General features: G+C 51.5%; 1 protein-coding gene across 1 annotated transcript in view; it reads right to left on the reverse strand.

Annotated features, from left to right (window-relative positions):
- Nucleotides 1–17,183, reverse strand: part of LOC121555475 (caM kinase-like vesicle-associated protein) — a gene marked incomplete at its 5' end in the record, with an annotated part of 18,892 nt that extends 1,709 nt beyond the window's left edge. Inside the window, 3 exons of the mRNA XM_045219388.1 lie at nucleotides 3,561–3,697; nucleotides 4,117–4,192; nucleotides 17,062–17,183. Coding sequence (XP_045075323.1) covers nucleotides 3,561–3,697; nucleotides 4,117–4,192; nucleotides 17,062–17,183 — 335 coding nt within the window. The remainder of the gene's footprint in view (nucleotides 1–3,560; nucleotides 3,698–4,116; nucleotides 4,193–17,061) is intronic.
- Between the last annotated feature and the right edge of the window lie 1,575 nt (nucleotides 17,184–18,758).

Raw genomic sequence — 18,758 nt, forward strand, 5'->3', positions numbered from 1 at the left:
CTCTACATTATCACAGACCTCTACATTACCACAGACCTCTACATTACCACAGACGTCTACATTACCACAGACCTCTACATTACCACAGACCTCTACATTACCACATACCTCTACATTATCACAGACCTCTACATTACCACAGACCTCTACATTACCACAGACCTCTACATTACCACAGACCTCTACATTACCACATACCTCTACATTATCACAGACCTCTACTTCAGTGGTTCTCAGGCCCCCTTCCAGCATGGAGGAACACCCCTCTTGTTGGCGGAGAGAATATGTTGCCGGTTTAAAGCTTATTTCCTGCAGTTCTACACATTTTGTCACGGGGTGCAGAGAAGATTTTGCAGTTTTAAAGCTAATTTTCTTGTAATTCTATACATTTTGCCATGTCTAATGTGTATTCATGTGATATTTGAGTGACTCAAACAAAATCTATAGGCTAAAAAACCTAGCTATAAAAACGTTAGCTGACATGGGCTAGTTGATCTGGACATTTCTGACAAGTTATAAATAGCTATCTAAGGTATGCAATGACGAAATTGCCCCTTGCCGACCCCTCGTGACCCCCCTGGGGGAAACGCCCCATAGTTTGGGAACCACTGATTAATCCAGACACTCGTCTAATCCAGAGTACTAATCCAGAGTACTAATCCAGAGTACTAATCCAGAGTACTAATCCAGAGTACTAATCCAGAGTACTAATCCAGAGTACTAACAGTCATTAACTAAAGTAGTGTTGTAACGAGAGCCCACAAGGGGGGTGGAGAACAGACATCCCCAGAGAACCACATTCCAGGCCAAGATTTACAGTTCTGTCATTGAGGTCCCCCTCCCCTTTCAAGCTATCACAAGACAAATAAACGACCCGTTTACGACTCTGAACAGCCCCGAGGGGGGCAGACAGAAACCAGACCGTCTAGTGATCAGGGTTACTGGGGAAATGACCAGTCAGACTTTTTCAGAAAGATCCTTTTCTTCCCACTCTTCGTAACAAAGAGAAAATGGCGCCAATAGCACCAGAACATATTAAACACGTTTCTTATCACTGTATTAAACTGAAAAACCCGTGACATGTTGATATACTGTAACTTGAAACATAATGTGGCATTTCTCTTCTGATCCTCCAATGTCATATAATATGTATAATGGGTATTTTGCTGTAACATAATGTATGGATTGGTGTGTTTGGTACCCACAGGTACAGGTATTTTATCCTATTGATTGTGAAACTGTGTTTTGTGCAGTGGGAAAATCTGTGAACACTTATATGAGTAAGTCTCAGGTTTATCTCATATGAACATTAATTTGCGGGGTTCTCTGAATCAACAGGGCTTTCCCGTGAATCAACAGGGGCTTTCCCGTGAATCAACAGGGGCTTTCCAGTGAATCAACAGGGGCTTTCCCGTGAATCAACGGGGCTTTCCCGTGAATCAACAGGGGCTTTCCCGTGAATCAACGGGGCTTTCCCGTGAATCAACAGGGGCTTTCCCGTGCCACACTGTCAAGTCTACTAGAGCCCTACAAACTACATTACTTGCTAACAGACGGGGAGATCAAGTTTCTTCGAGGCGAGGCCACGCCAGTTGAACGAATGGTCCCATCTCCTTGGAGACCAAACACTGATCGACTTTTTCCTATCCTACTCAGACGGAAGCAAAGATCCCGGAGGGGATCCTGCGAACACACTGTTTCCCCTCGAGATTGACTGACTGAGTTCACAATCCATCCCGGCTGGGATTACAGGAAGAATTCACTGCATGGAAGCAACTCTAATAGACTTTACTGAGGACTGAGAGAGAGAGAGAGAAGTGGGTATCGCACCTTTGGCTGTGACCTACTCCGACCTGCTGGCCTCCACTCCACTGGTGAGAGAGAGAGACTGGGACAACCGTCCTCCAACCACTCATCCCATCCTGACGGAATCCCACCGAGTGGCACCAACAACATGGAAGTAATTTGCCATGTTACATTATCCATCTCCTATGAAGTCGGCGTTGTGTGTGTGACATGGTGGAATTCATTGAGCAATTGTAAGATGGCAGGTCTAATTCGGAGTGTCCACATTCGGACGCTAACTGATATCCTAGACCAGGGTTCTTCAATTCTGGTCCCCGGAGGGTCGAAACACCTCTGTTTTTCATCCTCTCCTTCTAATCAGGGGCTAATTCAGACCAGGGACACCAGGTGAGTGCAATTAACTACCAGGTAGAAATAAAAAACAGAAGTGTTTCGGCCCTCCAGGACCGGAATTGAAGAACCCTGGCCTAGACCATTGTCTATTCCTGGTTGGTAAAGTGCTCTATAATTTCACGGTTATGAAGGATGATGTAGCCCTGTCACATGTTCTCTCTCAATTAATAAGACCATATCATCGTCAAAAGTCTGGTGAATGTACTAGCTAAGTATGCACATTTCAGTCATTTAGCAGACGCTCTTATCCAGAGCGACTTACAGTTAGTGAGTGCGTACATTTTTCATACTGGCCCCCCGTGGGAATCGAACCCACAACCCTGGCGTTGCAAGCGCCATGCTCTACCAACTGAGCTACACGGGACCTGTGGAGATTCTCACCTGAATAACTGTGTTGTATCCTGCTTTATTCTGCCTTAATGTTGTATCTGTTAACTACCTCATTTATTTAGTCTAGTAAATAAAACCTTGAATTAATTACTTGTGGCACTGAGTTCATTTGTGATTGGGTTCTTGAGGTTTCGAAGCTTGTTGACATTTCAGAATGAGAACATAGAAACTGTTGATTCAGAATATTGTTGATATAGGATCTCATATTCACTTGGATAAGATATTGTTGATATAGGATCTCATATTCACTTGGATAAGATATTGTTGATATAGGATCTCATATTCACTTGGATAAGATATTGTTGATATAGGATCTCATATTAACTTGGATAAGATATTGTTGATACAGGATCTCATATTCACTTGGATAAGATATTGTTGATATAGGATATCATATTCACTTGGATAATATATAGTTGATATAGGATCTCATATTCACTTGGATAAGATATTGTTGATATAGGATCTCATATTCACTTGGATAAGATATTGTTGATATAGGATCTCATATTCACTTGGATAAGATAACCAAATTGATCAAAGAAATCAGATCAATTAATTATTCCAATAATTAATCAGTAAATTATCTTAAATATAAATGAGCCAAAAGTCACAAGAGTAGCTAAGACAACCACAGACCACAGACCACAGACCACAGTCCACAGACCACAGACCACAGACCACAGTCCACAGTCCACAGACCACAGACCACAGACCACATACCACAGACCACAGACCACAGACCACAGACCACAGACCACAGACCACAGACCACAGTCGGTCATAGGAGGCATAAACCTTCCTCAATAAAGCAGCTATCAGGGAAATCAGCTAGAAAAGACAGGTGCAGAAGGACAAGTTAAGTGCAACAGTAACGTGTTCTTCAGTTGTGTACCTGGAACAGGTGTGTGTGTGTGTGTGTGTGTGTGTGTGTGTGTGTGTGTGTGTGTGTGTGTGTGTGTGTTGTGTACCTGGAACAGAGATGTAGTCCCAGTAAGGAGCATCAAACTCAAACTCCCCGGCTACGATACGACAGAAGATGATCCGGTTGTGAAGGTCTGTGTTCTCTTCTTCTGTCTCGTCGTAGAACGGAGGATTCCCTGACAGACTAAAGCATAATATATATATATGCCATTTAGCAGACGCTTTTATCCAAAGCGACTTACAGAGAGAAAGTTTGTAATCCAATGTCCGCAGGACCAGACCTCAACCCCCTAGAAGTCGTTTACATTTTACATTTTAGTAATACAAATTTTAGATTAGTAATCAAACCAGCTGCTGCGACAGATGTTATTGATTAGATATTTAGATATGTAGGAACTGCTGGTAATGCATGAATTAAACAATTAAATCTGACCACTGTTATCTAGTCATAGATGAGTTCGGGACAGTAGCATAGTGTTATATACATGTTATAACAGTAGCATAGTGTTATATACATGTTATAACAGTAGCATAGTGTTATATACATGTTATAACAGTAGCATAGTGTTATATACATGTTATAACTCGTCTATGAACACTCACAGTATGTACATGATGACCCCTACTGCCCAACAGTCCACTGGTCGACCGTAACGATGTCTGGCCACAACCTCTGGAGCTGACAGAGAGAGAGAGAGAGAGTGAGGTAGAAAGAGAGAAAGTTAAGGAGAGGGAGATGGAAAGTTGAGGGGGGGAGAGAGAAGGTTAAGGGGGGAGAGAAGGTTAAGGGGGGAGAGAAGGTTAAGGAGAGGGAGATGGAAAGTTGAGGGGGGAGAGAGAGAAGGTTAAGGGGGGAGAGAAGGTTAAGGAGAGGGAGATGGAAAGCTGAGGGGGGAGAGAGAGAAGGTTAAGGGGGAGAGAAGGTTAAGGAGAGGGAGATGGAAAGCTGAGGGGGGAGAGAGAGAAGATTAAGGGGGGAGAGAAGGTTAAGGGGGGAGAGAAGGTGTCATGAGCCCTCTCACTCCACCGGGTTACCACCTTAATGTGTTTCCACTATCTTCCACTCTGCTCATCTCTCTCTCTCTACTCAGCCTAACGAGCTCCACCTGTCCCTGCTCTGCTCGGCTCTAATTACTCTGCCAGCTGCGCTGCATTACCCACTAACCTCTCCCAGTATTTAAAGTCCCGTCTTTCAGCTCTCCTTTGTCAGATCGTCTGCAAAGCTCACACCCGGAACCTGTGTGCTCGCGCTTCTGGCTCACCCTTGTTTTGTGACCCCGGACCTGCCTGATTCTTGGATACTCTTCTGCCCCAGGAAAACCAGACCTGCTCTCTGCCATTACGACTCCTGACTACTCTTCGACCCCGGTAACTCTGACCAGCCTTCTGCCTTGCTACAACGTATTTGGATTTCCCTTGAACTGTACTTCTGCCTTGTTTCATCCGCCCCGTTGTGTCTGTGTTTCCTCCCCCAGGACTTCTGGACCACCAACCACCGGCGTCATCGGACGCATCGCTGCCACTGGGGGGGCACAGACCCAGCACATTGGACGGGATAACCCCTGGAGCCTTCACTCACTCCCTACTTCCCTTTTTCCCTTAAGTTTTAATAAACTTTCTGGTGTGACGCAATTGTGGTCCTCTTGTCGTCTGTCTGAACCGTGACAGTACGATCTGACCATCATGGACTCAGCGCACACTTCCCCCGACATGGAAACCGAAGAACCTGAGCAACCCACCGCCATGCTACGCCTGGAACACACTGAGAGAGAGCTAGGTCGCATGAGCGGCGACATCACCTCTCTGCTTCAGGTCGGCCACCAACAGCATCAGCAGTTCCAGCAGCACCAGCAGCAGTCCCAGCAGCAGCAACAACAACTCGCCAGGATCATCCAACTCCTCACCAACCTTACCCCAGCCAGTCTGCCCACCAGCCCTGCCTCCGAGTTACCTGCCCCGGTCATTTCAGCCGCTGCCCCGGAACCCAAGATTGGAAACCCCGAGCGGTTCAACGGCGATTCTACCCAGGTCCGGCCATTCCTGACTAGCTGCCGACTTCAGTTCTCCTTGCAGCCAAGGACCTTCGCCACGGAGGGGGCTAGGGTCGGGTATGCCATCACTCACCTGACGGGCCGAGCTCGACTCTGGGGAACAGCAGAGTTCGAACGTCAAACCCCCGCATGTGCAACCTTCGACCTGTTTGCTGAGGAGATGCTGAAGGTGTTTGACCTGGATTCACCAACCGCAGAGGCGTCTCGTGAACTGTTCAGTATTCGACAAGGCAGACGTACAGTCGCAGACCATTCCATCGACTTCCGAACCCTGGCAAGACGAAGTTCTTGGAACACACCATCGTTGGTGGACGCGTTCTTCCATAGCTTGGCTGACTATATCAAGGACGAGTTGGTCTCCCATGAACTGCCTTCCACTCTTGATGAAGCCATCGCACTGACTGTCCGGATTGACAGAAGGATACAGACCCGTCGTCGTGAGAGGGGGCGCCAAGGTCCACCAACTACCGGCATTCGGAGAGATCCGACTGGGCTCCTGTCAGCTACTGCCACTCACCCAAGTCAGCTTGATCAGTCTGAGCCTATGGAGATTGGGCGAGCCTCTCTCACTCCTGCAGAGCGCCAGCGCCGCTTCACCTCAAACCTCTGCCTCTATTGTGGAGGTGATGGACATCGTGTGGTAACCTGCCCTTTAAAGCCGAAGCTCACCGGGCATAGGGGGAGTCCGGTTGAGCTCAATGACCATCCAGTCCTCCGACCGCAAACCCTTGCTGCAAGTTCACCTCCGCCTCTCTGACTCTACTCACACCCTGGCTGCTCTGGTGGATTCTGGCGCCGAAGCCAACATAATGGACATCAAGCTGGCACGCCAACTGGGACTGGAGAACCTCCGTTTGACACCTCCTATTCCTGCCCGGGCACTGGACGGACACTTACTCGGATCGGTCACTCATGTCACGGCCCCGGTCTTGATGGGTCTGTCCGGAAACCATCAAGAGACTATCCAGTTTCACCTGCTCCCCTCTCCAGGCCAACCCCTCATCCTGGGTTACCCATGGCTCCGCCCGGCACAACCCTCAGCTCGACTGGGTGACCGGGGTGATCAGGGAGTGGGGAGAGGACTGCCACCGAACCTGCCTGCTTGCTGCCGCACTACCCCCTCGGCCAGTACCTACTAACTCCGCCCCTGACCTCTCCCATGTCCCAGAATGCTACCATGGTCTCAGAGAAGTGTTTAACAAAGCAAGAGCCACATCTCTGCCCCCTCACCGACCAGTACGACTGTGCCATCGACCTCCTCCCTGGAACAGCCCCTCCAAGGGGCCGTCTTTTTCGTTGTCTGCTCCTGAAAGAAGGTCCATGGAGGACTACATCAATGACTCTCTGTCCACAGGATTGATCCGTTCATCTTCATCTCCGGCTGGTGCTGGCTTCTTCTTTGTGGGGAAGAGGGACGGATCTCTTCGCCCTGCATCGACTACAGGGGACTCAACGACATCACAGTGAAAAACCGTTACCCTCTCCCTCTGCTCACCTCTGCTTTTGAGTTGCTCCAGGGAGCCACTGTTTTTACCAAGTTGGATCTCAGAAACGCTTACCACCTAGTGCGGATCCGGGAGGGAGATGAATGGAAGACCGCATTCAATACACCAACAGGCCACTACGAGTATCTGGTTATGCCTTTTGGCCTCACCAATGCTCCTGCTGTGTTCCAGGCTCTAGTGAATGATGTACTGCGGGACATGTTAAACAAGTTTGTCTTCGTTTACCTGGATGACATCTTAATCTACTCCAGAAACCTGTCTGAACACACCCGCCATGTCCAGCAAGTCCTTCATCGTCTTCTGGAGAATTCCCTCTATGCCAAGGCAGAGAAATGTGAGTTTCACGTCAAGACAGTGGCCTTCCTGGGGTACATAGTGGCAGAGGGAAGTATCCAAATGGATCCTGCCAAAGTATCAGCAGTCACGTCATGGCCAGTTCCGGAGAACAGAAAGAAGCTGCAACAGTTTCTGGGGTTTGCTAACTTCTATAGAAAGTTTATCCGGAACTACAGTACCGTTGCTGCCCCTCTCACTGCTCTAACCAGCACCAAGCAACCCTTCACCTGGACCCCAGCAGCCGACAAGGCCTTCAGTACCCTCAAGGTAGGTTCACCTCCGCTCCCATCCTCCAGATGCCTGACGTGGACCGGCAATTCATTGTGGAGGTGGACGCCTCGGATGTGGGAGTTGGTGCTGTGATTTCTCAGTGGGCTGCGGAGGATAGGAAGCTCCATCCCTGTGCCTTTTTCTCACGTCGGTTGTCCCCCTCTGAGTGCAATTACGACATAGGGAACCGAGAGCTGCTGGCTGTGAAGCTTGCCTTGGAGGAGTGGCGTCACTGGCTGGAGGGGTCCACCATTCCATTTCTCGTTTGGACCGATCATAAGAACTTGGAGTACATCCGCACGGCCAAACGGTTGAACTCCAGGCAGTCCCGCTGGGCCCTGTTCTTCACCAGGTTTAATTTCACTCTGTCATACCGGCCTGGATCACGCAACACCAAGCCAGACGCCCTCTCCCGTCAATTCCAGAAGGATGACAACCCCTCCAAGGATCCTGTGTCGATTCTGCCAAGTCCCTGCATCGTAGCAGCTCTGACCTGGGCTGTTGAGGAACAGGTGTTGGAAGCTCTCCGTAACCAGCCCGGTCCCAGCACTTGCCCAGCTGACCGCCTTTTGTCCCCGAAAACCTAAGGTCCCAGGTCGTTCAGTGGGGACATGACTCCGCCTAGCTTGTCACCCTGGCTCCACCCGCACTTACAACCTGCTCGCCCAGAGGTTCTGGTGGCCCGCTCTGAGAAAGGATGTACGGGAATTCGTCCAAGCCTGCCCCATCTGCAACCAACACAAGTCGTCCTGCCAGCCCCCAGCCGGATTGCTGCAGCCCCTGCCTGTGCCCAGACGTCCCTGGTCTCACATCGCCCTTGACTTTGTCACGGGGCTGCCCCCTTCAAGGGGCAAGACCGTCATTCTCACCATAGTTGACCGATTCAGCAAGATGGCACACTTCATTCCCCTCCCCAAGCTCCCAACCGCCAAGGAGACCGCCCAGGTGGTCCTGGAACACGTCTTCCGGATCCACGGACTGCCAAAGGATGTAGTTTCTGACCGTGGTCCACAATTCTCCTCCGCTTTTTGGAAGGAGTTCTGTCACCTGCTGGGAGCCACAGTCAGTCTGACTTCGGATTCCATCCCCAATCCAATGGGCAGTCAGAGCGGGCAAATCAGGAGCTCGAGAAGGCACTGCGATGCATGACTTCACGCAACCCCCACTCCTGGTCGCAGCAATTGACATGGGTGGAGTACGCACACAATTCTCTGACCTGCTCTGCCATCGGTATGTCCCCTTTCCAATGTGTTTATGGATACCAGCCTCCTCTATTTGCCAGTCAGGAAGGGGAGGTTACTTGCCCATCTGCACTTGCGTTTGCCCGTCGATGTCGCCGCACCTGGTCACAGGCCCGAGCCACACTTCTCAGATCCGTTGCCAGCTACACTACCGGGGCCAACCGTCGGAGAATCCCTGCTCCCACCTACCATGTTGGTCAAAGGGGTGTGGTTGTCGTCAAGGAACCTGCCACTCAGGGTGGAGTCGCAGAAGTTGGCACCTCGGTTCATTGGCCCATTCCCTATCATAAGAGTGATTAGCCCAACTGCTGTCCGGCTCCAACTGCCTAATTCCATGAGGGTGCACCCCACTTTCCATGTGTCTAAGATTAAGCCCATTCATGAGAGTCCGCTGGTCCCTGCTGCGCCTTGTCCTCCTCCTCCACGGCTCGTCGATGGTGGTCTGGTTTACACCGTCCGCCGCCTGCTTCGGTCCAGACGGAGGGGTAGGGGTCTCCAGTACCTCATTGACTGGGAGGGCTATGGACCTGAGGAGAGGACCTGGGTGCCAGCTAGTCGGATTGTGGATAGGACTCTCATCACCGCCTTCCACCAACGGCATCCTGATCAACCTGCAATCCGTAGGGGCCGCCCCAGAGGGATCCCTAACCGTCCTGCCCGCTCGGCTTCCTGTCCTGTGCCTGATCCTGTCTCGGGACCTGTCCCATCTCCCGACCACGGCCCTCCGGCTTCCTCCGAGGATGAGGGCGTTCGCTCGGACCGTTCGGAGGAGTTCTAGCCCTCCTCCGGCTCCCCTCCTCCGCCCGGCGTGGTGTTGCTCTTGGGACTTCTGGGGGCCGTCCCTTGGGGGGTTCTGTCATGAGCCCTCTCACTCCACCGGGTTACCACCTTAATGTGTTTCCACTATCTTCCACTCTGCTCATCTCTCTCTCTCTACTCAGCCTAACGAGCTCCACCTGTCCCTGCTCTGCTCGGCTCTAATTACTCTGCCAGCTGCGCTGCATTACCCACTAACCTCTCCCAGTATTTAAAGTCCCGTCTTTCAGCTCTCCTTTGTCAGATCGTCTGCAAAGCTCACACCCGGAACCTGTGTGCTCGCGCTTCTGGCTCACCCTTGTTTTGTGACCCCGGACCTGCCTGATTCTTGGATACTCTTCTGCCCCAGGAAAACCAGACCTGCTCTCTGCCATTACGACTCCTGACTACTCTTCGACCCCGGTAACTCTGACCAGCCTTCTGCCTTGCTACAACGTATTTGGATTTCCCTTGAACTGTACTTCTGCCTTGTTTCATCCGCCCCGTTGTGTCTGTGTTTCCTCCCCCCAGGACTTCTGGACCACCAACCACCGGCGTCATCGGACGCATCGCTGCCACTGGGGGGGGGCACAGACCCAGCACATTGGACGGGATAACCCCTGGAGCCTTCACTCACTCCCTACTTCCCTTTTCCCTTAAGTTTTAATAAACTTTCTGGTGTGACGCAATTGTGGTCCTCTTGTCGTCTGTCTGAACCGTGACAGAAGGTTAAGGAGAGGGAGATGGAAAGTTGAGGGGGGAGAGAGAGAAGGTTAAGGGGGGAGAGAAGGTTAAGGGGGGAGAGAAGGTTAAGGAGAGGGAGATGGAAAGTTGAGGGGGGAGAGAGAGAAGGTTAAGGGGGGAGAGAAGGTTAAGGAGAGGGAGATGGAAAGCTGAGGGGGGAGAGAGAGAAGGTTAAGGGGTGATAGTGAGGGCCGAAAGACTGAGAGATGACAGTAAACTTGCTTCATTAATCATCAGCTAGATGAATCAGTCTGAATCAGTCTGCATCCTCCTTCCTCCTTTTCCATCCCCTTATCTCTCATTGCTCTGCCTTGCCTCACTCTCTCCTCCATCTGCTTCCTCCTTCTCCATCCCCTTATCTCTCATTGCTCTGCCTTGCCTCACTCTCTCCTCCATCTGCTTCCTCCTTTTCCATCCCCTTATCTCTCATTGCTCTGCCTTGCCTCACTCTCTCCTCCATCCTCCTTCCTCCTTCTCCATCCCCTTATCTCTTATTGCTCTGCCTTGCCTCACTCTCTCCTCCATTGTCAGCTTCCTGCTTCCCCTGTTTGTCTCCTGGCCTCTAGAGGTCAGCTGTGTTCCCCTTTGCCTTAGTTCTTCCTCATGTGTCCTAATTAGCTTATCCAGGTCACCTGTGCCTTGTTTCCCCTTGTGTATTTTAGCTGTGTGTTTTCCCCTTGTTTGTCACTTGGTTATTGCGTCCTGACTGTGTGTCTCCTGCTTTGTCTCACCGTGTCTGTCCTAGTAAGTTTTTGAAGTTATCTTTAGTTTGTTTTTCTCCCCTCGTGGAGTTGTTTTGTTTTGCCTCCTGTTTTGTGAACATTAAATCTACTTGCCTGGAGTATTGCCTTGGGTGTTTCATTTGGGTCCTACAACATCTCCTCTGTGGCTAAGGGGTAGTACCCCCCAGCTCTACACTTCTGAGACCGGAGTTCTAACCCGAATTGTGACAGAATAACCAAGTCAATCATGGACCCAGAAACACTCAGTTCCCAGGACCTGTTGGCGGTGATCATTCGACATGAGGCTTCTTTCCAGCGCCATGAAGCCGTTCTCAGCCGACAAGAGGAGCTGATGGCTAGACATTCTCAACTCCTGGCCGAAATGATGAGTTCCCTTCACCAGCTCTTTGAACGCCTCCTTGGTCCTCCCCCCTTCCCCCGGTCACCTCCCAGTGACGACAGGCCTTCTCGGTTGGCGGAGCCCCGACTACCACCTCCCAAGCCCTTTTCTGGGGATCCAAGCTCTTGCCAGGGTTTCCTCACCCAATGCTCCCTCACCTTCGAGCTCCAACCCTCAAGTTTTCCCACAGACCGTTCCAAGATTGCCTACCTCATTACCCTTCTTTCAGACAAGGCGCTCGCCTGGGCCTCTGCGGTGTGGCAGTCCCAGGAGGCCTGTTGTGACTCCCACGCTGCATTTGTAGAAGAGTTCAAGCGGGTGTTCGATCATCCTGTCAGTGGGCGGGAGGCTTCCCAAGCGCCTACTGTCTCTCCGTCAGGGCCCCCGAAAGCACGGCAGATTTTGCCATTGAGTTCCCGAACCATGGCAGCAAGGAGCGGATGGAATGATGAAGCGCTGAGGGTCTGCTTTCAGGGAGGGTTATCTGAGCCCCCTTCAAGATGAGTTAGCCACCCGTGAACCAGCTGAAGATCTCGAGAGTCCCTCATAGCCTTGGCCATCCGCCTGGACAATCGTCTAAGAGAGCGGAGAACGGCTCGCCGTCAGGTGTCTCAGTCCCAAGTTCCTCTGAGCAGCTCTGTTTCTCCTGTTTGGACTCCGTCATTCAGAGCTGCCCCGGCTCCTGAACTGCCCCAGGATTCCCCGGAGAGCATGCAGTTAGGCCGTTCCAGGCTTTCTTCCAACGAAAGGGAACGTCGCATGAGGGAGCGTCGGTGCCTCTACTGCGGGGTTGCCGGCCACTTCCGCTCCACTTGCCCCCGAGCTGGAAACGCCTGTCCCCGCCCAGCTACAGGAGGGTTGTGATGGGGAAAATTAGAGCTCCTCCTACTAACGCGGTCCTAGCTATTCCAGCCACTCTGTCCTGGGAGGGCCACCAGCATCGGGTCCAGGCTATGATCGATTCCGGTGCCGCAGGTGATTTTATGGATGTAACCTTGGCTAAGGAACTTAAGATCCCTACCCAACTACTTCCTCAACCCCAGGCAGTTACAGCCTTAGATGGCAGACCTCTGGAACCAGGAAAAGTTACTGAGGCGACTCAGTCCCTGCGACTTACCATCTCTCAACACCAGCAGGAGGAGACCTTCTATCTCATTGACTCTCCCGAGTATCCTATTATCCTGGGTCACCCTTGGCTATGCAGACATAATCCCCAGATCGACTGGCCTACTGGCACCATTCTTAGCTGGGGTCCCACTTGCCAACTCACCTGCATGCTTCAGAGTTCCTCAGCCCCTAGTACCCAGTTTCAAGAGTCTGTTGACGTCTCCCGAGTCCCCAGTGTTTACCATCGGTTCAAGGCAGTGTTCAGCAAGGCCCGGGCTACTGCCTTACCGCCTCATCGCACTTATGACTGTGCCATTGATCTACTCCCTGGGTGCTGCCCTCCTAGAGGTCGGATCTTTTCCTTGTCCTCCCCGAGCACGCAGCTATGGACACCTACATTAAGGAGTCCTTGGCAGCCGGCCTCATCTATGCCTCTACTTCCCGGCTGGGGCGGGCTTCTTTTGTTGAAAAGAAAGACGGGGGTCTGAGGCCTTGTATTGATTACCGGGGACTCAACAAGATCACGGTTCGGAATCGATACCCTCTTCCTCTCATGGCCACTGCTTTTGAGCTGCTTCAAGGGGCTTCCATTTTTACTAAGCTGGATCTCCGCAATGCTTACCATCTCGTGCGGATCCGGCCAGGAGACGAATGGAAGACGGCGTTCAACTACGCCCACGGGACACTATGAATATCGGGTGATGCCGTTCGGGCTCACCAATGCCCCCAGCAGTATTCCAAGCCCTGATTAATGATGTTCTCCGGGATATGCTTAATCTGTTCGTCTTCGTGTACCTGGGACGATATCCTCATCTTCTCGAGGTCACTGAAGGAACATGAGGGGCATGTTAGCCGGGTTCTCCAGAGGCTCCTTGACAATCACCTCTACGTTAAGCCTGAGAAGTGTGAATTTCATGTTTCTCAGACTCAGTTTCTCGGGTTTATTGTCACTCCCCGGGCACCTAGAGATGGATCCCAAGAAGGTCAAGGCGGTCCACGATTGGCCCACACCTGCCACGGTCAAGGAGGTTCAACGGTTCATTGGCTTTTCTAACTTCTATCGGAAGTTCATCAAGAATTTCAGCTCGGTGGTAGCCCCCTTGACGACGCTTACCAAGGGAGGAGGGACCAAGATTCACTGGGGGTCCGGAAGCAGCAGGGGCCTTCGAGGATCTCAGCGCCGCTTCACTTCTGCTCCGATTCTGGTGACCCCTGACCCAGAGAGCCTTTCGTGGTGGAGGTGGACGCCTCAGAGGTGGGGGTGGGAGCCGTCCTGTCACAGAGGGGTGCGGATGGGAGATTACACCCCCTTGTGCCTTCATGTCTCGCCGCCTGTCTGAGGCCGAGCGCAACTACCACGTGGGGGATCTAGAGTTGCTTGCGGTAAAACTGGCCTTGGAAGAGTGGCGCCATTGGCTTGAGGGGGCTCAGCACCCTTTCCAGGTTCTCACAGACCACAAGAACCTGGAATATCTCCAACAGGCTAAGCGGATGAACCCTCGGCAAGCACGATGGTCCCTTTTCTTTAATCGATTCCAGTTCCTCCTGACTTACCGACCTGGCACCAAGAACGTCAAGCCGGATGCTCTGTCTCGAGTCTATTCTCCCGAGGTACAAGAGAAGCCCTTGGCATCGATTATTCCGAGGTCTAGGATCGTCGCACCTCTTCAGTGGGAACTAGAAAGAGGGGGTGCAGAAGCTCTTGCCCATGAGCCCGATCCAGGCGGTGGTCCTGCCCGGTCGCCTGTACGTTCCTCTCTCGGTTCGGGCCCGCGTCTTGCAGTGGGGGTCATGAGTCGCCCTTGACATGCCATCCTGGCAGTGCTCGCACACTGGAGTTCCTCCGACGGCGGTTTTGGTGGCCGTCCATCAAGAAGGACGTGCAGGTCTATGTTGAGGCCTGCCCTGTGTGCAACCAGGGAAAGTCGACACGCCAGCGACCCCAGGGACTGCTCCATCCCTTACCTGTTCCTCGAAGGCCATGGTCACACCTTTCTCTGGACTTTGTTACGGGACTTCTCTATCCCAGGGCAACACCGTCATCCTTGTGGTGGTATGACCGTTTCTCTAAGGCTGCCCGGTTTATTCCCCTGCCCAAACTGCCCTCGGCTAAGGAGACTGCTGAGCTCCTCATGAACCATGTCTTCCGGATATTTGGCATTCCCCTGGACGTGGTCTCTGACCGAGGTCCCCAATTCTCGTCCCGGTTTTGGGGGCCTTCTGCAGGCTTATTGGGGCCACAGCCAGCCTATCGTCAGGATTCCATCCAGAGTCTAATGGCCAAACGGAACGGATTAATCAGGATCTGGAGACCACCCTGCGGTGTATGGCGGCCAGTAATCCCACGTCTTGGGCCACCTATATCATTTGGGCTGAATATGCCCACAACACTCTCCAGTCCTCAGCCACCGGATTGTCCCCCTTCGAATGCCAGTTCGGTTACAACCCTCCATTATTTCCAGAGGAAGAGGCGCAAGTTGGTGTTCCCTCGGCCCAGCGCTTTGTTCCAACGCTGTAGGCGGACCTGGAAGAAGGCCAGGTGTACCTTCGGACCTCCCAGAGATACCAAAGTCAGGCTAATCGCCACCGCCCGGACGGCCCTAGTTTCCGAGCTGGTCAGAGAGTTTGGTTGGCCACTAAGAACTTGCCCCTCGGGTCGAATCCAAGAAGCTTTCCCAGAGATACATCGGCCCTTTCCGCATTGCTAGAAAGGTTAACCCTGTTTCGTATCGTTTAGTTCTGCCTCGCTCCCTTAGAGTTAACCCCACTTTTCATGTTTCACTCCTTAAACCTGTCTTGTCTTCTCCTTTTGCCCCCCACACAGACCCCCGCCACCTCCCAGGATCATAGACGGCCAGCCAGCCTACACAGTCCGCCGGATACTGGACTCCCGGAGGGTCCAGAACTCTCTGCAGTATCTGGTGGACTGGGAGGGCTACGGGCCAGAGGAGCGCTCCTGGGTTCCAGCCAGGGACATCCCTGGACCCAGGGTTGATCCGAGATTTTCGCACCCTGGGGCCAGGGTGTTCTGGAAGGAACGTCAGGAGTCGTTCCTAGAGGAGGGGGTCCTGTCAGCTTCCTGCTTCCCCTGTTTGTCTCCTGGCCTCTAGAGGTCAGCTGTGTTCCCCCTTTGCCTTAGTTCTTCCTCATGTCCTAATTAGCTTATCCAGGTCACCTGTGCCTTGTTTCCCCTTGTGTATTTTAGCTGTGTTTTTCCCCTTGTTTGTCACTTGGTTATTGCGTCCTGACTGTGTGTCTCCTGCTTTGTCTCACCGTGTCTGTCCTAGTAAGTTTTTGAAGTTATCTTTAGTTTGTTTTTCTCCCTCGTGGAGTTGTTTTGTTTTGCCTCCTGTTTTGTGAACATTAAATCTACTTGCCTGGAGTATTGCCTTGGGTGTTTCATTTGGGTCCTACAACATCTCCTCTGTGGCTAAGGGGTAGTACCCCCAGCTCTACACTTCTGAGACCGGAGTTCTAACCCGAATTGTGACATCCATCTGTCCTGTCTTTTATTTCCTCTTACCCATCCCTTATTTCAGTCCAGTTCATTTATTTCCCTCCCTCCATCCCTCGCTCCATCTCTCCTTATTTATCTGTTTAATTTTTATGTAATTACTCCCTGGTGTGAATGACTGAGCTGCCCTTTACTGTAGATAAAGGAGGAGGAGAGGAGGAGGAGAGGAGGAGGAGAGGAGGATGAGAGGAGGAGGAGAGGAGAGGAGAGGAGAGGAGAGGGAGAGGAGAGGAGAGGAGAGGAGAGGAGAGGAGAGGAGAGGAGAGGAGAGAGAGGAGAGGAGAGAGAGAGGGAGAGAGGAGAGGAGAGGAGGAGAGGAGGAGGAGGAGGAGGAGGAGAGGAGGAGGGAGAGGGAGGAGGATGAGGAGAGGAGGAGGGAGAGGAGGAGGAGGAGGGAGGAGGCTGAGTACAGCATGTAGCCCTGACAGATCTCAAAGACCTGATGAACGGACCGAAGGCAAGGAGACAAAGGGAAGAGGGGGAGAGAGAGAGATGGAGAGAGGAGGAGATGGAGAGAGATGGAGGAGAGGGAGAGGCGTGAGATTGACAAGAGGGAGATGGAGAGAGGACGAGAGAGGTGGAGAGAGGGGAGGAGGAGAGAGAGGGGGAGAGCAGAGAGAGGGGGAGAGCAGAGAGAGGGGGGAGAGCAGAGAGAGGAGGGAGAGCAGAGAGGGGGGAGGAGAGCAGAGGGGGAGAGCAAGAGAGGGGGAGAGTAGAGAGAGGAGGGAGACCAGAGAGAGGGGGAGAGTAGAGAGAGGGGGAGAGCAGAGAGAGGAGGGAGACCAGAGAGAGGAGGGGAGTAGAGATGGGGAGAGCAGAGAGAGGGGGAGAGCAGAGAGAGGGGGGCGAGAGAAGCACCCTACCCAGGTACTCCGGTGTTCCACAGGGTTCTGTGATGGAACCGTTCTCAAACTTGGACAGGTAGAAATCCCGCAGAACCACTTTGTTGTGATTGTTCTCTGTGTAGTACATCAGGTTCCTCCAACTGTAGAACCACAAAACACACAAACACACACACACTCAGAAACCTGAAACACACACACTCAGAAACCTGAAACACACAAACTCAGAAACCTGAAACACACACACTCAGAAACCTGAAGCACACACACTCAGAAACCTGAAGCACACACACTCAGAAACCTGAAACACACACACACACACTCAGAAACCTGAAACACACACACTCAGAAACCTGAAACACACACACTCAGAAACCTGAAACACACACACTCAGAAACCTGAAACACACACACTCAGATACCTGAAACACACACACACACACACTCAGAAATCTGAAACACACACACACACTCAGAAACTGAAACACACACACTCAGAAACCTGAAGCACACACACTCAGAAACCTGAAAACACACACACTCAGAAACCTGAAGCACACACACACACACTCAGAAACCTGAAACACACACACTCAGAAACCTGAAGCACACACACTCAGAAACCTGAAGCACACACACACACACTCAGAAACCGAAACACACACACTCAGAAACCTGAAACACACACACTCAGAAACCTGAAGCACACACACACACACTCAGAAACCTGAAACACACACACTCAGAAACCTGAAACACACACACTCAGAAACCGAAGCACACACACTCAGAAACCTGAAACACACACACTCAGAAACCTGAAGCACACACACACACACTCAGAAACCTGAAACACACACACTCAGAAACCTGAAGCACACACACTCAGAAACCTGGAAGCACACACACACACACTCAGAAACCTGAAGCACACACACTCAGAAACCTGGAAGCACACACACACACACTCAGAAACCTGAAAACACACACTCAGAAACCTGAAACACACACACACACACTCAGAAACCTGAAGCACACACACTCAGAAACCTGAAGCACACACACACACACTCAGAAACCTGAAACACACACACACACACTCAGAAACCTGAAACACACAAACTCAGAAACCTGAAACACACACACTCAGAAACCTGAAGCACACACACTCAGAAACCTGAAACACACACACTCAGAAACCTGAAACACACAAACACACACACTCAGAAACCTGAAAACACACACACTCAGAAACCTGAAACACACAATCAGATACTGAAACACACACACACACACACACTCAGAAATCTGAAACACACACACACACTCAGAAACCTGAAACACACACACTCAGAAACCTGAAACACACACACTCAGAAACCTGAAACACACACACTCAGAAACCTGAAGCACACACACTCAGAATCCCGAAAACACACACACTCAGAAACCTGAAGCACACACACTCAGAAACCTGAAACACACACACTCAGAAACCTGAAGCACACACACACAAAACACACTCAGAAACCTGAAACACACACACTCAGAAACCTGAAACACACACACTCAGAAACCTGAAGCACACACACACACTCAGAAACCTGAAACACACACACTCAGAAACTTGAAACACACACACTCAGAAACCTGAAAGCACACACACTCAGAAACCTGAAGCACACACACACTCAGAAACCTGAAGCACACACACACAC

The sequence above is a fragment of the Coregonus clupeaformis genome, unplaced genomic scaffold, assembly GCF_020615455.1.
Source record: "Coregonus clupeaformis isolate EN_2021a unplaced genomic scaffold, ASM2061545v1 scaf2337, whole genome shotgun sequence".
NCBI lineage: Eukaryota > Metazoa > Chordata > Actinopteri > Salmoniformes > Salmonidae > Coregonus > Coregonus clupeaformis.